Source organism: Nuphar pumila, chromosome 8, assembly GCF_984573655.1.
Source record: "Nuphar pumila chromosome 8, dmNupPumi1.hap1.1, whole genome shotgun sequence".
In the NCBI taxonomy this organism is placed as follows: Eukaryota; Viridiplantae; Streptophyta; class Magnoliopsida; order Nymphaeales; family Nymphaeaceae; genus Nuphar; species Nuphar pumila.
The window spans coordinates 121,531,196-121,552,231 of record NC_143256.1 but is presented as its reverse complement, the minus strand read 5'-3'; the positions used below and the strand labels follow the sequence as shown (position 1 = coordinate 121,552,231).

Here is a 21,036-nt window from a genome sequence, read left to right as displayed (position 1 = left end):
TCTTTATTAATCTACCTATTATCATATCAGATCACTCCTGATCAATCATGGCGTCAAAAACTGTTAACATCTCCAAGAATCCCAACAGTGAAGGAAATTCATCTCCTTCATCACCATATCATCTCCATCATTCTGATAATCCTAGCATTGTTATTGTTTTATTACTCACGGGCGATAATTATTCTACTTGAAAACAGACAATGAGAATGACGCTAAATACAAAGAATACGATGACCTTCATGGATGGCTCGCTGCCATAATCAAAAGCCACCTCGAGTGACTATCAGCTATGACATTGATGCATTGATATGGTACTTTCTTGAATCCTCAACGTCGTCTCGAAGGATATTGTGAATATCATAATTTATGAGGATCTTGCAAGTGAAGCATATAAGGACTTAGCATAAAGGTTTTTTCAAGGTAACTCCACCCACACCTACCAACTAAAGAAATTGATATGTGATACGTGCCAAGATCAGTCTCCCTTGGCCATATATTTCAATACCTTAAAATCATATTGGGAGGAATTGGGTTTATATTCCACAATTCCAACTTGTACATGCAGTGTATTAAAAAAATATAATGAATGCCAATAGAAGGAAAACGGTATTTAAGTTTCTTATGAGCCGTAATGAATCGCTTTTTGGGATTCAAAGCAATATATTGGCCATGGAACCATTGTCAAATATAAGCCGAGTTTACTCTTTGGTGAGTCTAGAAGAAACTCAGTGTCTCTTGATACAACGCGCAAGTCACCTCAATGATAATCGAGGCATGGGCAGAGGTCCAGGATGCCCCCAACCATTGTAGTATTCTTGGGCATGTTAAAGCTCATTGATATAGCTTAGTTGGGCCATCCTAAGAGTCAAAGTAGCACCGAAAAAGTGAGCAGCAGAGTAAACAATGTTAGTGATATTAGAGACATAAGCAAATCAGCCAATGTAGCCATAAACCAACAGCAGTCAACTCAAATAAGTGGGACGTCAACCTTGTCCCAACTAAGTGAGGATCAACTTAAGCAAATAGCTGAATGGCTTAATCCGGACTCTAAGTTGTCTTCTTCTAATCTTGCAGGTAATACATTATATTCTCATTTTTCTTCTTCATTAATTCTTCCTTGAATTATAGATATAGGGGTGTCGGACTGGTTTCCTTGGATTAAGTTGACTCCTCATTTGAGTTCTTTGTTTGATATTCAACTGGTTTCTAAAGAAAAACTCGTTAAGATACCAAATGGTCATACTATGTGGGTATCCCATTTTGGAAAAACCCAATTATCACCTTATTTGATCCTCAACAATGTGCTTCACATTTCCCACTTTCATTACAATCACTTATCAATAGGAAAGCTAACTGAATCTTTGGATTGTGTTGCTTTGTTCTTTCTCATATTTTGTGTTTTCCAGGACCATTAAACGAAGTGGATGATTGGAGCGGGTAAGCTTCGTGACAAACTCTACCATTTTGATCATCTTTTTCATCTCAGTCGTGCACTTCATGTAACCTAATCAACAGGCACCCAAGTTTGGCATATGAGACTCGGCCATCCATCCTATGATCAAGGCCGTACCTGTGTTTTATGGGGCCTGAGGCGGAGGAAAAAAAATGGGCCCCGTATTAATAGTAGGAGGTCGGGGGCAGGGCTTCAAAATTTTTTGAGCCCCTATTAAAAATGGGCTCCCTAAAAATAGGCTACTTATTAATAGTAGGAGTTCAGGGGCAGCGCCTCAGAATTTTTTTGAGCCCCCTATTAATAGTAGAAGTTCGAGGGCAGCGCCTCTAATTTTTTTGGGGCCCCTATTGAAAATGGAATCCCTATTAAAAATGGGCCCCTAAATTTTTTTTGACCCAGGGGCCCTGAGGCCCAAGTCTCATTGGCCTCTTGACAGGTCCGGCTCTGCCTATGATTGCATTGTTTCTTTATCTAAAGAACTTGGTTAATTATCTGATTGTTTTAATCGTTTGTGTGGCGTATGCCATCAAGCTAAGCAGACTCGACTTCCATTTCAAATAAGTTTAAATAGGAGTGTTGAAGTTTTTTCTCTTGTCCATTGTGACATATGGGGACCCTACAAAACTCAACCGCACACAAGCGCACATTTCTTTCTTACTATTATAGATGATTATTGTCGCTGCACTTGGGTATTTCTCATGAGATATAAGTCACAAACTTATTTTTTTCTGATAAAATTTTGCTCCATTGTCAAAACTCAATATAAAAGCCAAGTTCAAAGTATTAGAACTGGCAATGGTGTTAAATTTTTATCTCATAATATGTAAAAAAAAATCCATCAAAATATGATTGATCATCAACGGTCTTGCGTGATAACACCTCAACAAAATGGATGGGTAGAACACAATCATCTATACCTCCTCGAGGTTGCACGTGCTTTGCATTTTCAAGTTAATCTACCCATTGAATTTTGGGGAGAGTGCATCCTCACCGCTACGCACTTGATAAATCTCATTCTCATATCCATTTTGCAAAATAAATCTTCACATGAAGTTCTTTTCAAAACCAAACGCAAATATGATCATGTGTAAGTATTTGGATGTTTATGTTATGCTCCATATCTAGGCCCAATCCGAGACAAATTTTCTTCAAGATCTCAAAAGTGTGTTTTTATCGGCTATCCACAATCAATGCAGATATCATCTTTATGATTTGAAAACTCATAAAAAAAATTTGAGTCGAGATGTTTTATTTTATGAAAATGAATTTCTTCATAAAACCTCGGCATGAGATTTCCAATATGTCACCCATCATACCCAATCCTATTGAGGATACATTCACCATGAACACCTTAGATTTAGATCCAGACTTGTCGATCACAGAAGACATTGACAGCCCATAATCCCCAGATTCATACTATGAACCAAACACTAGCCCTCTAGAACCAGATATGGATCCAAATCCAGAAAATAAACCAATAGCCATTACTCGATGCTCCACGAAAACCCATACCCGTCCTTCATACCTGCTTGATTACATTTGCTCTTCGGCTATGATACCCAAGTAAGCTTCATCATTCTCTCCTGATCATGCCTCTTCGAGTCAATTATATCTCATCAAAAACTTCATTGCTCTTTCTAAATTTTCTTCTTCCCACAAGGCTTTTCTTTCAATTGTTTTTAATGATATTGAATCGAGCAATTATAGTGAAGCCACTAAGCATCCATATTGGCAAAAAGCTATGGTTAAGGAGATCCAAGTGTTAGAAGTGAATAATACTTGGACCATAGTCTCTCAACCACTGGAAAAAAGACCCATTGGATGCAAATGGTTTTATAAGGTCAAGCATAAATCTGATGGATCCATCAAGTGCTATAAGTTATGTTTAGTCACCAAAGGCTATACCCAAGTGGAAGGATTTGATTATCATGAGACATTTGCACCAGTGACCAAACTCACCACCATGCATTGTTTACTCGCTCTTGTGGCCATTAACAATTGTATGATTTATCAATTTGACGTAAACAATGAATTCTTGCATAGGAACCTTCACGAAGAAGTTTATATGGATTTGTCATCGGGATACCAACATCAGGGGTATCTCATTATGTCTGTAAATTAAATAAATCAATTTATAGATTAAAATAGACATCCAAAAATTGGTTTAACAAACTCATATCTGTGTTCAAGGAAGCTGGGTTTATACAATCATCATCATATTGTACTTTTTTCACCAAAAGGATTGGATAAAAATTTTAGTCATCTTAATTTATGTCGATAACATTATTGTGGTAGGGAATGATAACTATGTCATAGCTTGGATCAAACATTTTTTAAACTCACATTTTTACCTTAAAGATTTGAGCTGATTAAAATACTTTTTGGGAATTGAGGTGGCTAGAGCACCATCAAGAATTTTTTTGAGCCATAAGAAATACGTGTTGGATATATTGTCCGATGCAGGACTTATGGGTGCAAAACCGGTGGATTTTCCAATGGATCAGAAACTTAAATTGAATACACAAGATGGGGAGATTCTTTAAGATCAAACATGTTATAGGAGATTAGTAGGACGTCTAGTATATGTGACAGTGACTCAATCGAATATCGTATACTCAGTTCATATTCTAAGCCAAATCATGCATGATCTCAAAGTGCCACATTATAATGCGGCTATCTGGGTTTTGAGATATCTAAGATCCTTTCCTGGTCATGGAATTTTGTTACATGTCCAAAGCGAGCTCAAGTTATCATCTTACTGTGATGCAGATTGGGCTAGTTGTCCAATGACTCAAAGGTCTATAACAAGATATTTTACCATGTTGGACACTAGTCCTCTCTCGTGGAAAAGCAAGAAACAAACCACGATTTCACGATCATCTGCCGAAGTAGAGTATGGGTCCATGACGGCTGCAATGTGTGTATTAATTTGAATAAAGGCACTTCTAGTAGATTTTAGAGTTATTCATGAAGATCCTCTGATATTATGTTGTGATAACCAATCTGTCATTCGCATTGTAGCAAATCCAGTATTTCATGAGCAGACTAAGCATATCGAGCTCGATTGTCATCTTGTTCGTGAAAAAGTGCAATCAGGAACCATATGCATTAATATGTTTTCACAAAATTACAACTTTCAGATGTGTTCACTAAGGCCCTTTCGTGAGATCAGTTTCAATTGATCGCTCCGTTGGTCAAAGTGTAGATTTTTCATATTTATTAAAATTAAAATATAAATATTTTTAAATTTGTAATTTTTATTTTATATAATCATCTCTCACCAATACTTGAATAAACAAACAAAGACCTTTTTTTTTTTACAAAAATTAGTGTAACAAAATGAAGTATATTATAGTTGTAACTTAGACGAGTCATAGGTTGACCTGGCAAAGTTACTGGAGTTGGTTGTCCAAGTTTATCCTAAAACTTGAATCAGTCACAAGTTGATTCAGCCAAAGTCAGTTGTGGCTTGAATGAGTGATCAGGAATGACCCATCCAAGTCATTGTGTTGACCCATCCATTAGTATATATGTTGACCCATTAGTTCACTAGGTTTTATCCAAGTGTGAGAAGTTAACTTGACCTAGTCTAGTTGACTCACAGTCATGACTCAACAGTCAAGCTTTGATTCCCATGGGTGTCACCCATCTGCGCAAGCCGAATGCACAACATAGGCTCCGATGGCAGAAATCCTAGCCTCGGAGTTTTACCCGGCCCGGATGATGATCATACCCGGCCCGGATGATGTTCTTTGGATTATAAATCAAAAAACAAAAATTGTGCTGACCCCTTCATCCCAAGTTGACTCCCACCGGGTGTCAGGATGCCTTTAACTGGTGGGTTCCTTAGGGGCTTGGGTGTCAGTGACCACACCGAAGGTTTACCTTGCCCATTAAGTGACCCAGTTTTCGGTGAGGGGTCTTGGTCAACAAAAAAAAAGAACAAAAGTTTGCCATTAAAGTTCATTTTTTTTAAACAATAGTTCATGAGAACACATATTTAAAAAAAAAAATAGTCAATAAAAAACTTCTTTTTTAATATTTAAGAACACATTTTTCTTGAAATATGACATAAAATTAAAAAAATTTGTTTAGAATATAAAATATATAATAACCGTACGTGCCAATGTCCCTGTGAGGGTGTTATGGTGTGTTCGGTGGTGTCCATAGTGACAAAAGTTAAAAATGGTAAAATATCAATTTTAAAAAACTTGCGAGAATTTGAAAATTTTTCATAAATTTTGCATTTTTAAAAAAAAATATAGGCGATAAAAAATTAATTAAAAAATATAAACAATAATTTTTATAAGAAAATATTAATAAAAATACACAGGTTTTCATGATAAATAGAAATATCTTGTTTAAATTACGGTATTTATGTTTTTAATAAATCTTGCAATATTTTGAAAATATCACATTAAATTGCCGTTTTAAACTTTCAGGCAATTTCTCATGATATTACATATTTTAATAAATCTAACGATATTTGTCATTGTGGTGGTGTCACCAAGGACACACTACCAAAATGGCGTGTCGCTGTGATATAATTTAAAAGCTGTACTGAAGGAGGACACACGGCACACAATTTGGGCTTCTGTGTCAACTCTGCGGATTGACATATAATAGGGTTAATCATATATATATGCCATATGACCTCATTCACTATCTGGTTATTTCTCCACATTTTTTTGAGAGAAAATTTCTCCACAATATTATTGGTTGTACTCTTGTAAACTGGTTTACATCAGCATGTTATCACTGGAGAAAATCTCTCTCTCTCTCTCTCTCTCTCTCTCTCTCTCTCTCTCAAATATAATAACTGACAACAGGTTCTACACTTAACCAAAAAATTCACCCGACTTGAACCTGACAATGTGATGGAAGCAAGCATTTGTGGTGTGGGATGTGCAAAGCACTCCACGCTACTCATTTCATATTTCATCACAAACCGTTTGTGGGTTGATGACACCAATCATGCAATTTTAGTTAATTGGAAGTGAATTCCACACTTTCCCTGCCTCCTCACTTTTATTTAACATTTAATTTAAAACACCCCCTCACTCTCTCATACTTTTTCACATCCAAAACCCAAAAGCTTTTTCCTCCCCCACAAGGTAAGCACCTATTCTCCATTCTGATTCTCATGGTTTTCCTTTCACAGACACTTTTTTTTACATTGAATTATAGTTCCAACATTGTGTTTTTTTCTTTTTTATTAATGGATTTTTCTTTCGGCTACCGGCATTTCGGCCTTTCGAAACAGGGAGCAATAGCAGAAAAGTTGAGGCATTGTTCAAAGAAATGGGAAGGCCTCCTTGCTGTGACAAATCAAATGTGAAGAGAGGCCTTTGGACTGCAGAAGAGGATGCAAAAATACTTGCCTATGTCGCTAGGCATGGAACTGGCAATTGGACTTCTGTTCCAAAAAGAGCAGGTTGATGGAGTGATCTCTTGACATCAGGCGTATCTACTTTTTTATTTTTCTTTGGATCCCCTATGCAAACCTTTTAGTTGGAGTCAGTAATTTTGAGGGTACCATTAATTGATTGCTTAATGCTTAAAGAATCCTTATGTTTTTTCTTTTTTTTATGACGAGGAACTCTCGCCAAAGCGAGGAAAACCCTGGGTGGGGCCCCACAACCACCCTGCCTTATGTGGCCCACCTCTGGAAGCAGCTAGGGACACACCCTTCAAGAATAATGAATAGGAGCACTATATATGCTTTTATTCAAGTTGGGATCTTATTCTTTTTTGCTAAATGTTTTTGAAGTATTGTGTGTGCTTGTGTATGATAGGATTGAAAAGATGTGCAAAGAGCTGCAGGCTAAGGTGGACAAACTATCTAAGGCCTGACCTTAAACATGAAAAGTTTACATCTGAAGAGGAGGAGCTCATCGTTAAGTTGCATGAAACTATAGGAAGCAGGTTAGTTAATGTGTTATTCGTAAGATCAAAGATCAAAAGGTTGTTATGCTACTGCTATGGATAAGTGAAGATGTTAGAAAGATGGAAGTATTCTCTCTCTCTCTCTCTCTCTCTCTCTCTCTCTCTCTCTATATATATATATATATATATATATATATATATATATATATATATATATATATAATCACTAGAACACGAGAACTCAAATATGAGAACTAGAAATATGGGCATTTCCAACACTTTTTTTGCAAATCCAACCATGTGGATGTGCTTGGCATGGTGAATTTGCTAGGAATCAACCATTGGATCGTGTATTTTCGATAATTTTTGAATGCTTGAATATTTACGAAGATTATGCGCTATTGATTTTAAAGACTTAAAAAAATCTTGTTTATGCATCAAAATCGGATGATTCAAAAGTGGGTTCTTATAAAACCAAGCATGTAGATCACATCCCTACCATTAGATTCAAGAGAAAGGAACAAAAATTCCTTGAAAATCGATGTTCACACATTAGTTCTCATATTTCCAGTCACCATATTCTAGTGTCTCTCTATAAATATATACACACTCTCTCTCTATCTCCATGTGTGTGTGTAGTTAAGGGTGATTTGGGTTGGATATCGAACCAAATTCAAATCTGTTTATTCAGATTAGGTAGAGAAAATTGCATCTGATTACATACAACAGAATTTTCATTTGGGTGCAAAACAAACCTGAATCAGATGAATATTTGAATCTGATTATGTGCATAAGTTTATTCAGTTAGCTAGTTGGATCCGGATTTGGCACTGTCTGTTCCTTACCAATCCGAGTCTATCTACGAATCTGATCGGGCATGATTCGGATAAGGCGGATTCACTAAAGCCTACATCCGAACCAGATCCGACCATTTTACATCCCCATGTGTAGGTTAAGGCAAAAAAATCCCTTACAATGCATTCTAGTTGAACCTAGGTTGCTTTTCTAATAATATATTTTATAGTTTTATAAACCAATTGGAAACACAGTTAATGTTGCTGAATCTTTTTTTTTTTTGGAAGGTGGTCTCTAATTGCAGCTCAATTGCCTGGTAGAACAGACAATGATGTAAAGAACCATTGGAACACCAAGCTAAAGAAGAAGCTGTCTGAGATGGGAATTGATCATGTGACACACAAACCTTTCTCTCAGATAATAGCAGACTATGCAAGCATTGGCCTTTCTAAATCAGCAAATGATTCCACAATCAGTCTACAAAACTCTCAAAATAAGACAACTACTTGCCCCATGAACCAAGATCATGGAAATCTATTCATATCAAGCCTTCAATCAACCCATAACCCTCAAAGCCTTCCCCCCCAAGATGGCCATATTTCTGACCAATATTCCTGGAATCTGCTTCACCAGTTGCAAGCAATAAAACTCTTTGCACAAACACCAAACTGTGGATCCCACCAAATTGTTAATGAACCTACTAGAAGTTGCACTGCAACATCCTCAACCTCACTTGACCAACACTCTCATGTGCCTCACTTGGGTGATGCTTCTTGCAACTGGGTTGAGCTTCTTGCACAAGATGAGCTCCCCCCTCCAAGCCTACAAAACTTCTCATCATCTATTGAGCAATACAGTGATGACCAACAACTGAACTGCATGTTTGGATCTAATGATCTAGATCTCACAAATTGTGAAATTGGTGAAAGATCTGATCTGATGGGGAACTATGATTTTCCTTGCATGGAGTACCCCCACGATGCCATTCAAGATAACTCAAGCTATGGCTCCAATGGCTCAGGAGTGAATGGCTTCCTTGGGAGTCCATTACAGGATGGGATTCCAGATGGTGGCAGTGTTCTGATGTGGGAATTTTCAGAGCTTCTTGACCAACCAATGAAGGGCTATTCAATAGAGAAAGGGCCCTACTGACAGGACGTAAGATGGACCTATGTAGCTATATATCACATAGTATTACAAGTGAAAAGTGCAGGACGTAAGTGAATGGTAAATGATGCAGAAGGCATAAAAAAGGCCGTTTTAGTTGTTTTGGCAGCTCATAAGATTCTCAGAGTTATTCTACTCATAATATGGGTGTTCCTTTTCTTTTTCTACTTTTCTTGGGATTTTTTGACTCTTTAAGAATTTAACTTATGTGACACGGATACAGCCATGGACATGGATACTATACGTACTTAAGATGATAATTTGCAATCTTGATAGAAAGTACATGAAGACAAACAATTTTAAAATATTAGTGAATAAAACCGAAGTGTTAATAGTTTTAATATTTAAAAGAATGTTCAATAATAACAAAATAAGAAAAGCTATTAAAATTTAAACGTGTATAAATAGTGTTATCGTAACAGGCTCTGTTTGTCTGGCAGGAGCAGTTAGTGAACGTCACCTTGTGTTTGGACGTTGCAAGTTCGAACCCCAAATGGTATGGTTGTATAACTGCTAGTGGTTAGGGACGGCAGTGAACCGAGGCGGGTGGGTGCGGGAGACAAGGTCTCCACCCCTGCCCCGTCTCAAAATAGTTGTCCCCATCGTCGTCACGTCCCCGGTCCCATCACCTTTCCCGTCTCAACACTACAAGGATGCAGGTCAATAGCTAGCGGCGATGTATTTCGCTGCTATTGCCTTATTTCTTGCCGCTATAGACCTATAATGGTGAGAATTCTTGGCGAGAAGGAATGGCTTTTGTTGAGTAACAACGGCCATATTTATAGCTCATCATTAAAGGGTGAACCAACACCAACAAAGAATCTCGACGGAACTGAAAACACCAATAGCGGTGTAGCAATATTTGACAGTGAGATATGATACTATTCTTGCCGTTATAGGCGGTGGAGATTCTTACTTGTTATAGGCTATAGAGGGAGAATTAATTCACCGACGGTGCCTATAACGGCGTGACATTTATAGGCTATAAACATGCAAACAAAAAACTAAAAATTAGTTTTCAAAAAAAAAAATACAACTAAAAAGAATATCTTTTCTACCTTACCTAAATAGTAAATCAAGAAGGCTCAAATGTGAAAAAAAATTGTTTTCGAATGTGTCCTCGCCTGAGCAAATAGCCCATATTCATGGGTCAATTCTTTGGGCTGAGCTGAATAAGATCCAGCCCAGCTCTATCCTGGGAAGAGTCGGGTTGGCTGCCAACAGATAAGGACTTCTCTATAAGAACAAAAAGATATTCACACCAATTAAAATTTTAAAGCATGGTCATTTTCATCCATGGTATTTTCTACTTTCGACAGTTTTTTTCCTTCTTTTTTAGCTTTAGCGGCTAAGGTTTAATAAGAATTAAGTCAAGTCAAAGGCCTTGTTGATCTCAGCAAATGAGACATGATGTGTGATGAACTTCTCCAACTCAAGCTCCTGCAATCATCAAACCAAGTGGGCCAAGTTACTCAGCCTTCATGCTTAACTAAATACAAACTTGAATAAACAAGGAATTCAAGAGAGAGAGAGAGAGAGAGATCTTATAGTTTTGATATCACAAACCAGGACACCAACACCCCATCTCTAAGATGAGAGGTTTTGTTTGTGCACATTTGTGAATGTTTGCATCTCCTCTCTGAACTTCCTAGTTTCTTCTTTTTCTCGATTCATTTTCTATTTTTCTCGCTCTCTTTTTTATATTTCTCGATCCATTTTCTATATTTTCGCTCTCTTTCTGCTATTTCTTACTCTCATTTTTTCTCAGTCTATCCTTTGTGCTTTTCTTAATTGTTGGAGCTTCACTTGTGTCACCTCCATATGAAAAGATAACTTCGAAACTCAAACCCAACTGCAGAATAATGGCTTGGATGGAATGGCAAATGCACCCATCCCCTCACATGTTCGTACCACTCCCCGAGGATCTTGGCAAAGACTTCTCGCAGCATCATCGATGGGCCAACTTGTGAAGAAAATATTTAACTTTCAATCTCCACAGATTGCAGCTTTGTCTACACGCACTATAAGAAAAATGTTAATTAGCGATGAAAATTGGCGACAGATTATTTTCATCGCAAAGTTGTGACGGCTTAGCGAGAGAAAAGTAGTCATCGCTAAAATTGAAATTTGCTGCGAATTTAGTGACGAAAATATTCTGTCTCATACTCTATCGCTACTTAGCGACGGATTAGAGACGAAAAAGTTTTGTGGCAAACTTCGTTGCAACGTAGCAACGGATTAGCGACATAAGTTTTTTGTTGCTAAGGAAGTCGCTACTTAACGACGGAGTTTGAGACAGAATGTTTCCATCGTTATTTTGTCTAAGTCGTGATATTCTTTCTCCTCTCTCTGATTTCTCCCAAATCGAACCCTAACTCTCCTGTCTCCGCCGCCCTTCTCCGCCGATCCTCATGTCTGACCACCGTTGCCCATTTTCCGACAGCTCCACCAGTGCCTCCTCGTCGGGTGACCGACCCCGTCTGGTCACCTCACCCCCCTTCCCTCTTAGTTTCTCTCCCTCTCGACCCTCCTCAGTCGCCAGAGCCCCCCGTCTACGCTCCCTCTCCTCGTTGAAGCCCCCCGTTTGTGCTCTCTCTCCTCGCCATTCGCGCTCCCTCTCATCATCATCTGCGCTCCCTCTCCTCGCCATCCGCGCTCCCTCTCATCGTCGTATGCGCTCCCTCTCCCTGATCAGGTGATCCCTCTCTCCCCCCTGCGTTGTCTCCTTCTTATTCTTTTTTTTTAGTCTTGGTTCAGCAAGGGCCATCGGCCCCTGCCTCTTCCTTTTCAAGAGCCGCAGAGGCCTTTGGCACCTGCGCCCCCCACCCATTTTTTTTTGTCTTGGTTCGACAGGGGTCATCGGACCCTACCTCTTCCTTTTCAAGAGCCGCAGGGGCCTTTGACCTTTGCACCTTCCACCCCTTTTTTTCGTCTTGATCCGGCAGGGGCCATCGGCCCCTGCCTTCCCCCCCCCCCCCCCCCCCCTTTTTCTTGGTCGTATATAACTATGCTTTGCAGGTGCGTAGCTGAGCTAATTGTGCAATGCTTAATGTTTAGCATCACATGCGGCTAAAAATAAAATACAAAAAGAAATAAAAAAAAATACAAAGGCAATAGCATGCAAATCGGGCAAATATCCGTGGTGAGTAAGTGATGCAAGAGCATCACAGGTTATTTAATTTCTTAGATGCAACAATTTTCTGTTCACAGACACACTTAGTTGTGGATATCTAAGACTGCTTTGATGGAGTTTGGAGATCATGCTGAGCATGAATTTAATGTATGAAAATAAAAGTACTCTTATTTTTGGAGTTCGAATTTCATGTTAGTCATGGTAGTAGTTAGTGAGATATTAGAGTGTGTTTGTTGCAGGTATATGTTTGACATTATTTTGATATAATTGATTTGAATGTATTACAATGTTTGATGTAACTGTATCCATACTTGCATGCAGTTATTTTCAATTTGATTACGCTTTTCATGTGAAATTATATCACGAAAACATGTTTCAAATGAATGTATTATGTTATGAATGAGTTTGCACATGAAAATGAATGATAAGTTATCAATGCTTCAAATGAATGGTTTTACACATGAAAATATTAAGTTATCAATGCATACATCATTGTTTTTGTGATTGAATGACATCATATATATATATATATGCGTGTGTGTGAGAGAGAGAGAGAGATCAAATCATTACATCTACCACGAATGCATGATAAATTTGATATTTTTTTCATCATAACATTCTTATGATTCTCTTTTAACTTGTTAGGATAATATCCGTAACATCATAGGACAAAATGACTGTAAACTATAAATGGATATACCGTAGGATAGTTGACAATGAGATATCGTTTGAATATATGAATGGTGTTGACAGTTTTATTGAATTTGCAATGGCAAGTGTCAGTACAGTGGATCTCACAGGTCGTATCAAGTGCCCCTGCACGATGTGTAAGACCAATTAATTTGCAGAACCTTATGGCGTTAGACATCACCTATACAGGAAGGGTTTTGTGAGTGATTATCAGAATTGGACGCTTCATGGTGAAGAATTTTAGAATAATTTTAATGAACGGGTGGATGTGATGCACGATAATCCATATGTGGATTTGATATTTGATGTTGCAGGACCAGAACTGGATTCTGTTATGGGTCCTAGTGATGTACCAACTTGGGTAGAGGAAGAAGCAGCAAACGATGCAGCTAGTAGATTTTATGATTTACTTAAAGATGTTGATGAGCCACTTTAGAATGGTTGCGAGAGTCACACTATCTTGTCTGCAGTTCTTCAACTAATGAATTTGAAGTCCGAGTATAATTTGAATCAATCATATTTTGACTGCATGTGCTCTATTGTGAAGAGTATGTTGCCCAAAGAAGATAAATTGCTACAAATTTTCTATCGTGTGAAGGTTATAGTCAACGCTTTAGGTATGGGGTATCAAAAGATAGATGTTTGTCCAAATCACTACATGTTGTATTTCAAAGATCAAGAAAATAGTAGATCATGTTCGTCATGTGAGCATCATCGGTTCAAGCCAAAGACAAGAGGCAATGGTAGCACGAGGTCAAAAGAAGTGGCATACATGTCACTCTGCTACTTCTCTCTCATCTTTAGATTGCAACGATTGTATATGTCTTCGAGGACCGCTACACACATGAAATGACATGCAAATAAAGTTTGACATGATGAAGATAAGATCACGCATCTTGTTGACGCGAAAGCTTGGAAGCAATTTGATCATACTCATCAGACCTTCACAATGAAAGTGAGAAATGTTAGGCTCCGTTTATGTACAGATGGATTTAATCCATTTGGGGGTAGATCAACCCCATACTCGTGTTGGCCAGTATTTGTCACCACATACAATCTTCCTCCAAGCTTGTGTATGAAGCGTCAAAATCTTTTCTTGTCTCTATTGATCCCTCGCCTGACGTCTTTGAGCCAAAATCTTGATGTATATTTAAGGTCATTGATTGATGAACTGAAAATACTGTGAGATGACGGTGTTCTCACGTACGATGCCCACAAAAAACAAAACTTCAATATGAAGGTTGTTGTTCTATGGACAATTAGTGACTTCCCTACATGTGGTATGTTATCTGGTTGGAGCACACATGGGAGGTTGGCATGTTCGTACTACATGGAGGATATAAAATCTTTTAGATTGACGCATGGAAGGAAGCTGTGTTGGTTTGATTGTCACCATTGATTTCTACCCAGCGACCATCTTTTTCGACGATAAAAGAATGTGTTCAAAGCAGACACAACTAAAATAAAAGGTTCACCTACACAGTTGTCTGGCATAGAGATTTTAAAACAATTGTGACACTTTTCATATGGACTGACAGATGCCCGTAGTGCGAGGTCCTTCTTTGGATTTGGGAAGGATCACAATTGGACAAAGAAATCTATATTTTGGGAACTACCATATTGGTCGACCTTATTGATACGACATAATTTGGATGTGATGCATGTGGAGAAAAATGTGTTTGATAATATGTTCAATACGGTAATGAATGTCAAAGAAAAAATGAAAGATAATCTGAAGACCTGTATGGATTTAAAAGTAATATGTAAAAGACCAGAATTGGAACTCAAAGAGTATAATGGCAAAGTACTGAAACCAAAGGCAAGGTACGTGCTTGGACCAGATCAAGTAAAGTAGGTATGTCAGTGGTTGAGACAATTGAGATTTCCAGATGGATATGTCTCTAACATTGCTCGGGCTATGAAGATAGACGAGGGACAATTACATGGGTTGCAGAGCCATGATTGTCATGTTATTATGCAACGGTTGATTCTCCTAAAATTCCATGATATATTAGACAAACCTATATGAGGATATTATCCGAGTTGAGTCAATTTTTTAGAACATTGTGTGCATCGGAAGTTATAGTAACTGAGGTAAAGAATCTAAAGGGTTTTGTCGTCACTACTATTTGTCAGCTAGAGAAGATATTTTCTCCAGCATTTTTTGACGTTATGGAACATGTGATCATACACTTGCCATATGAACTTAGGGTTGGTGGTCCTGTGCAATATCGGTGGATGTACCCATTTGAAAGGTAATTTTTTTTTTAATATTTTTCTCTCTAATACTATTGGAAATTTATTGTATTACGAGATGTATATTGTTGACAACTTCATGTTTGACCTAAAAAAAATGTTCAGAATAAAGCAAGAGTGGAGGGTTCAATTTGTGAGGCATACACTTTAGAAGAGATTTCAAATTTCTCATCTATGTACTTTGAGCTTCACATTTTAACACGTTACACTTGCCCACCTCGTAATGATGATGGAGAACAAGTTATAATGGCTGACAAACTATCGATATTTAAAACACTTGGGAATACTTTTGGCAGTTGCCGGTCAAGACTCTTGGAATATCGAGAGCAAAATGCAACATAAATCTATATCTTTTTTAATTGCTCAAAGATCGACCCCTATATCGAGTAAGTGTACATAATATGGTACACTAAGTTCTCTACGTATATGGTTTGATAATATAATTATTTGTTAAGTGCAGACGATTTGATCTGGAGTTGCGAAGAGAACTTCCTCATCTCATTTATTCAAAATTACAAAAAGAACGTGAAAATAAGTTTGTGGCATGGTTGAAAGAGTTGGTAAAGACGATGACATGCATTCTTTTCATGTAAACAACAATATGTTACTTAATTAGTCGTGTTTACGGTCATTGTTTATCTTGTAGGTCTGTCATGGTGATGTTAATGGCCAAGAAATATGTGATTTACAAAATGGTCTGACCAAAGTTGTACAATATTACAACTGATATATCGTAAATGGTTATTGATTTTATACATAAGACTACGGTGTAAACAAGTCAACGATGAATAGTGGCGTGTGTATCAAGGATAGCAGTTACAGTAAAAGTGAACTTGACTACTACGGTGTTATAGAAGAAATAATGGAGTTGACTTACTTAAGCATAAATAACATGGTAACTTTATTCAAGTGTCATTGGTTTGATCCCACAACAACAAGAGTCGACAAAGCCCCAGGCATTGTAGAGGTGAATCATAAATCAAGGTTTTGAAACATATGAATCATTCATATTAGTATTGCAAGCTCAACAAGTTTAATATACTTCATATCTGAATACAAAAAAGTCAGATAGAAATGAATGGTGGGCGGTTTGTAAGGTGAAGTCTAAACTATACTCCGAATATGATCAGTTACAGAAAGACAAGATTGTTGAAGAGGGTGATTACTATCAATCAGATGATATGTATGACTTCTCTTATGGTCACGATGTCACACATGGTCTGCATGTCACGTCTCTATTGTCTTATGGCACACGTATGAAAGAATGTGATCCAAATGATATACTAAGTGGATGAGCGCCCAATGAAGAAGAAGAGGACGAAAGGAGGAGGAGGAAGAAGAAAGATATGAAAGTCAAACAAGTGATGAGGAAGCATACTCGAGCCAGTGAAATACATTTTGTAATGCATACCTTATGTTTGATGTGAATGATTTGAATGATTTGAATGTATTGCAATGTTTGATGTAACTGATTTGAATGTATTGCAATGTTTAATGTGAATGATTTGAATGTATTGCAATGTTTGATGTGAATGATTTAAATGATTTGCAATGATTTGATATGAATAATTTGAATAATTTGAATATATTGCAATGATTTGAATGTATTGTAATGTTTGAATGTATTGTATGAAGTTATTTTCGATTTGATTATGTATCCATGAAGATATAGAGTTGTGTAACTGATCTAAATAAAATTTTTATTTGTTAGAATATGGTTCGTGGAGGTCACAGTAGTCGAGCACCCAGTGGTAGCCAGTCTCAACCTTCATCTTCACGGGCTGCTTTGATAGGTATATCATTTAACTAATTGTATACTTGATTAGTTTAAATGTGCATTGTGTGAATTTCTAACTCAATTTTCTATAGGTGATATTTCGCCTGCACATGACCCACCTACACCATCTATTCATAAACGTCACGAGACAATGTCGGATGCAAGGTCTTCTCAGTCTAATACATGATGACTCATTCAAATAGTGTATAGCGATAGCCGGTCGTAAGTATTTTATTGTCACTTGTCCAATACTTATCTTATAAATAGTGTATATTGACAGTCGATTGTTAATGTGTATCAATTCATATGCAACGCGAGGTTCGAGCCACAAGAAGTAGTACGAGAAATTAGGAAGTCACTACTGCAGCATCTTTTAGGATCGGTCGCTCAATAGAAAGAGTACCCAAAGGAGGTGTTGGACAGATTATTGTCATCATTCATGGTATGCAATCGTTTATCATAACTATTGTGTTTCATATTTAATTTTTCGTTATAGTCATGTGTGTTAACTTTCTGAAAGTATTTGTAGGCTTCACATCGCTTCGCGACTGCGAACGAGGAGAAGGACGCGAGGGTAGTGTGGCAGAAGGTAGATGTCAATCGATTTACTGACATGCTGTATAATATGAATACTGCAGCAATAAAAGCAGTTGGTGGGATAGATGATCCACTGCAGTGTAAGGGTCATGACCCTTCTACTATCAAGAGAGATTATTGAGAGGAAATGTGTGACAAATGAGAGAGCAATGAATTTTGAAACTGCTCAGCAAAGGCTGCACAAAACCGAGCAAAAATGTCTGATGCCCATCTACACACAGGTGGATCTAGGACTTTTGGGAGCCACTAGAAAAAAATGGTAACTTATCAATATATATTGTCAAATTTATAAGTATTTTTTGCATATCTTTTAATTAATTGTTTTAGCATTTAACCTTGCAATAAGCAGAAAAAGGAGACATTGTTCCTTACAAGGATGTGTTTGTTGAAACACATAAACATAAGAGCATGGGAGTGTTTGTATCAGAGAAGGCAAGAGCGACATCAGTATGTATTTATTGTATTAATAAACATTGTAATATACAAGTTACTATGAATTACATTATCATAAACATTGTAATTCTTAATTATTAATTCATATTGTAATCATTACTTTATAGGAGTCATACGAACAACAGATGGTAGAGCGATATGGCGATGACTCCACTCAGCATCTGTCTTTTGATCTTGCAGCATGGGTTACTGCAACCGGTGAACCCAAAAAGGGTCATGTGTTCGGGTTTGAGAGTAACATGAACACCACACCAGCCGTTGCCTCCTGCAGTCAGGACTCTCAGAGTTCTCCCACCATCATCAACTTCCACCGTCTGATTGACCCTGCTATGTCTTGAGATGGTGTCTGTCAGTGTCTTGAGGATAAAATGTGTGACTTTTTACATGAAGTCATTTTCAACCTTGTCCATAATGAGTTGTGCAACTTTTTTCAGGACAGGAGAACTTCATTTGAATTCAACATGCGCTTCGGTGCCCGTCAGGTATAAAGATTCATGTAATTTGTTTCATGTCGTTAGATTCCAAGCTAGTATATGCATGATTGAACACATATAAGCATGATTTCATCACTATAAAAAATTTTGACTGCCTTATAACACATATATGCATGCTTGAATCACTATGAAAGCTTTTTGACAACCTTAGAACACATACAAGAATTCGTTCATCACTCTGACAACTTTAGAACACATATGAGCATGATATTAGCATATATGAAAGTTTTTTGACTGCCTTATAACACATATATGCATGATTGAATTAATATAAAAGTTTTTTGACAACCTTAAAACACATATATACATGATTGAATAACTATGAAAGTTTTTTGACAGCCTTAGAACATATATGAGCATGATTGAATCACTATGAAAGTTTTTTGACAACGTTAGAACACATATGAGCATGATATTAGCATATATGAAAGTTTTTTGACTGCCTTATAACATATATATGTAAGATTGAATCACTATGAAAGTTTTTTAACAAACTTAGAACACATATAAGCATGATTTCATCACTATGAAATTGTTTTACTGCCTTAGAACACATATATGCATGATTGAATCACTATAAAAAAAATTTACTGCCTTAAAACACATATATGCATGATTAAATCACTATGAAAGTATTTTTACAACTTTAGAACACATATAAGCATGATTTCATCACTATAAAAGTTTTTTGACTGCCTTATAAAACATATATGCATGATTGTGATACATAATACATTTATTTGACAGCCTTATAAATATTATATGCATGCGTGAATCACTGTGACATTTTTTGACAACCTTAGAACACATATCTGCATGATTGAATCACTATGAATTTTTTTATCAGTCTTAGAACACATATCTAAATTATGTTATTGTCCTTCACTTTATTGCTAGTCTATGTGTCATTCAGCCATTTATTTTGATTGCATCAGAATAGGTGCATTGCATATAATTTATTTCATTATATTGTGTTTATCAATACTAACATTCTGGTTCTCTTATAGGATGCTGGAAATTATCAGCGTAGAGGAGCTGATGGAGGCATGGATGGAGGGGCAGATCGAGACAATGAAGATGATGATGCCTTGAATCTTGATGAGGATTAGATTCATCTATTTAATTTGTTTCACGTACTTGTAACTAATTAGAACTTGGCAATGATTGTACTGTAACTTATAACTTGTGTTAAATTTGTTTCACCTGCTTTGTATATGTATTTTTTATGTGTACTTTGTTTTTTATACACAGGTTATATAAATTGTATAACGAGAAATTTTTCTTGATATTCATATTTCAAAAAAAAATACTTTTTTTTTTAATTTACGATGGATTAGTGACTGATATTATCCGTTGCTAATATCCATCGCCAATTTAAATCAGTCAATGTTTTGCGATAGAATTTAATTCGTCACTAATCCCTCGCTCAATTGGCGATGGACATTAGCGATGGATACGTATTTGTCGTTAAATTTTAGCGACGGAATACATTTCTTTGCAAAACTAAATCAGTCTTTATTTAGCGATAGATTAGCGACAGACATTATCTGTCGCTAATTAGCAATGGATTGGTGACAGATAAATTCTATCATATTTTAGCAACCAGGATTATGCGACGGCCGATTTTTGTCGTCAATCCATCGCTAAACACGTTAGTGATGGATTAACAATGGATAGCGTCTGTCGCTAATCCACATTTTTCTTGTAGTGACGTCGTTCATAAATGGTTATCAGTAACTAATAGAATAAATAAAATAGAATGAATGAGCATGGCATTACAAAGTGTGAGTTACTTAGAAGGGTGTCTTTTACTTCACTAAAGATGAATGTCTTGCGATCTAAATGGGTGTGTGTCTCTTTATAGAATGCACTCGTTATTAGTTTTGCCCATCTATCTAGAGTTACGAAGACAATCCACTGGTACGTAGAACCATCTATTTTGCTTTATTCATCGAATTTTTCTTCAATGCCCACTGTTAACCAAAGAAAGATCAGTTAATAGATGAAAATCTAAAAATTTGAACATTTATTTACTTATAAATATATATCCAATATTTATTGTCCAATAGTCTTCAATAAAAAACTTGAAAATTTGTTTCCACACTCTAGAGTTACATCCCTCGAGAGGATGTTGTTCTGCTACGTCATGATTTTCAAATTTCTGGTAATACTTATGGAAACTTTCTTGAATCCTTGAGTATGATAGTACAAGCTACTTCTTCACGCACGCTTAATGTTCAGGTATATCCTTATCTAAATTAAACTTGTCATGCACCAAAATATCAAAATATAGTTAGTAACATTTTTTTATGGATTAATATGTTTATCAAACTAT

At 36.8% G+C, this 21,036-nt stretch overlaps 1 protein-coding gene across 1 annotated transcript; it reads left to right on the top strand.

Moving 5' to 3' along the window:
* The first annotated feature begins 6,754 nt into the window (after positions 1-6,754).
* Positions 6,755-9,353, top strand: LOC149830472 (transcription factor MYB35-like). Its single transcript, XM_090015827.1, has 3 exons — positions 6,755-6,887; positions 7,249-7,378; positions 8,422-9,353. Exons 1-3 carry the CDS (start codon positions 6,755-6,757, stop codon positions 9,284-9,286), a joined length of 1,128 nt encoding a protein of 375 aa, XP_089871953.1. The 3' UTR covers positions 9,287-9,353.
* Positions 9,354-21,036: the final 11,683 nt, after the last annotated feature.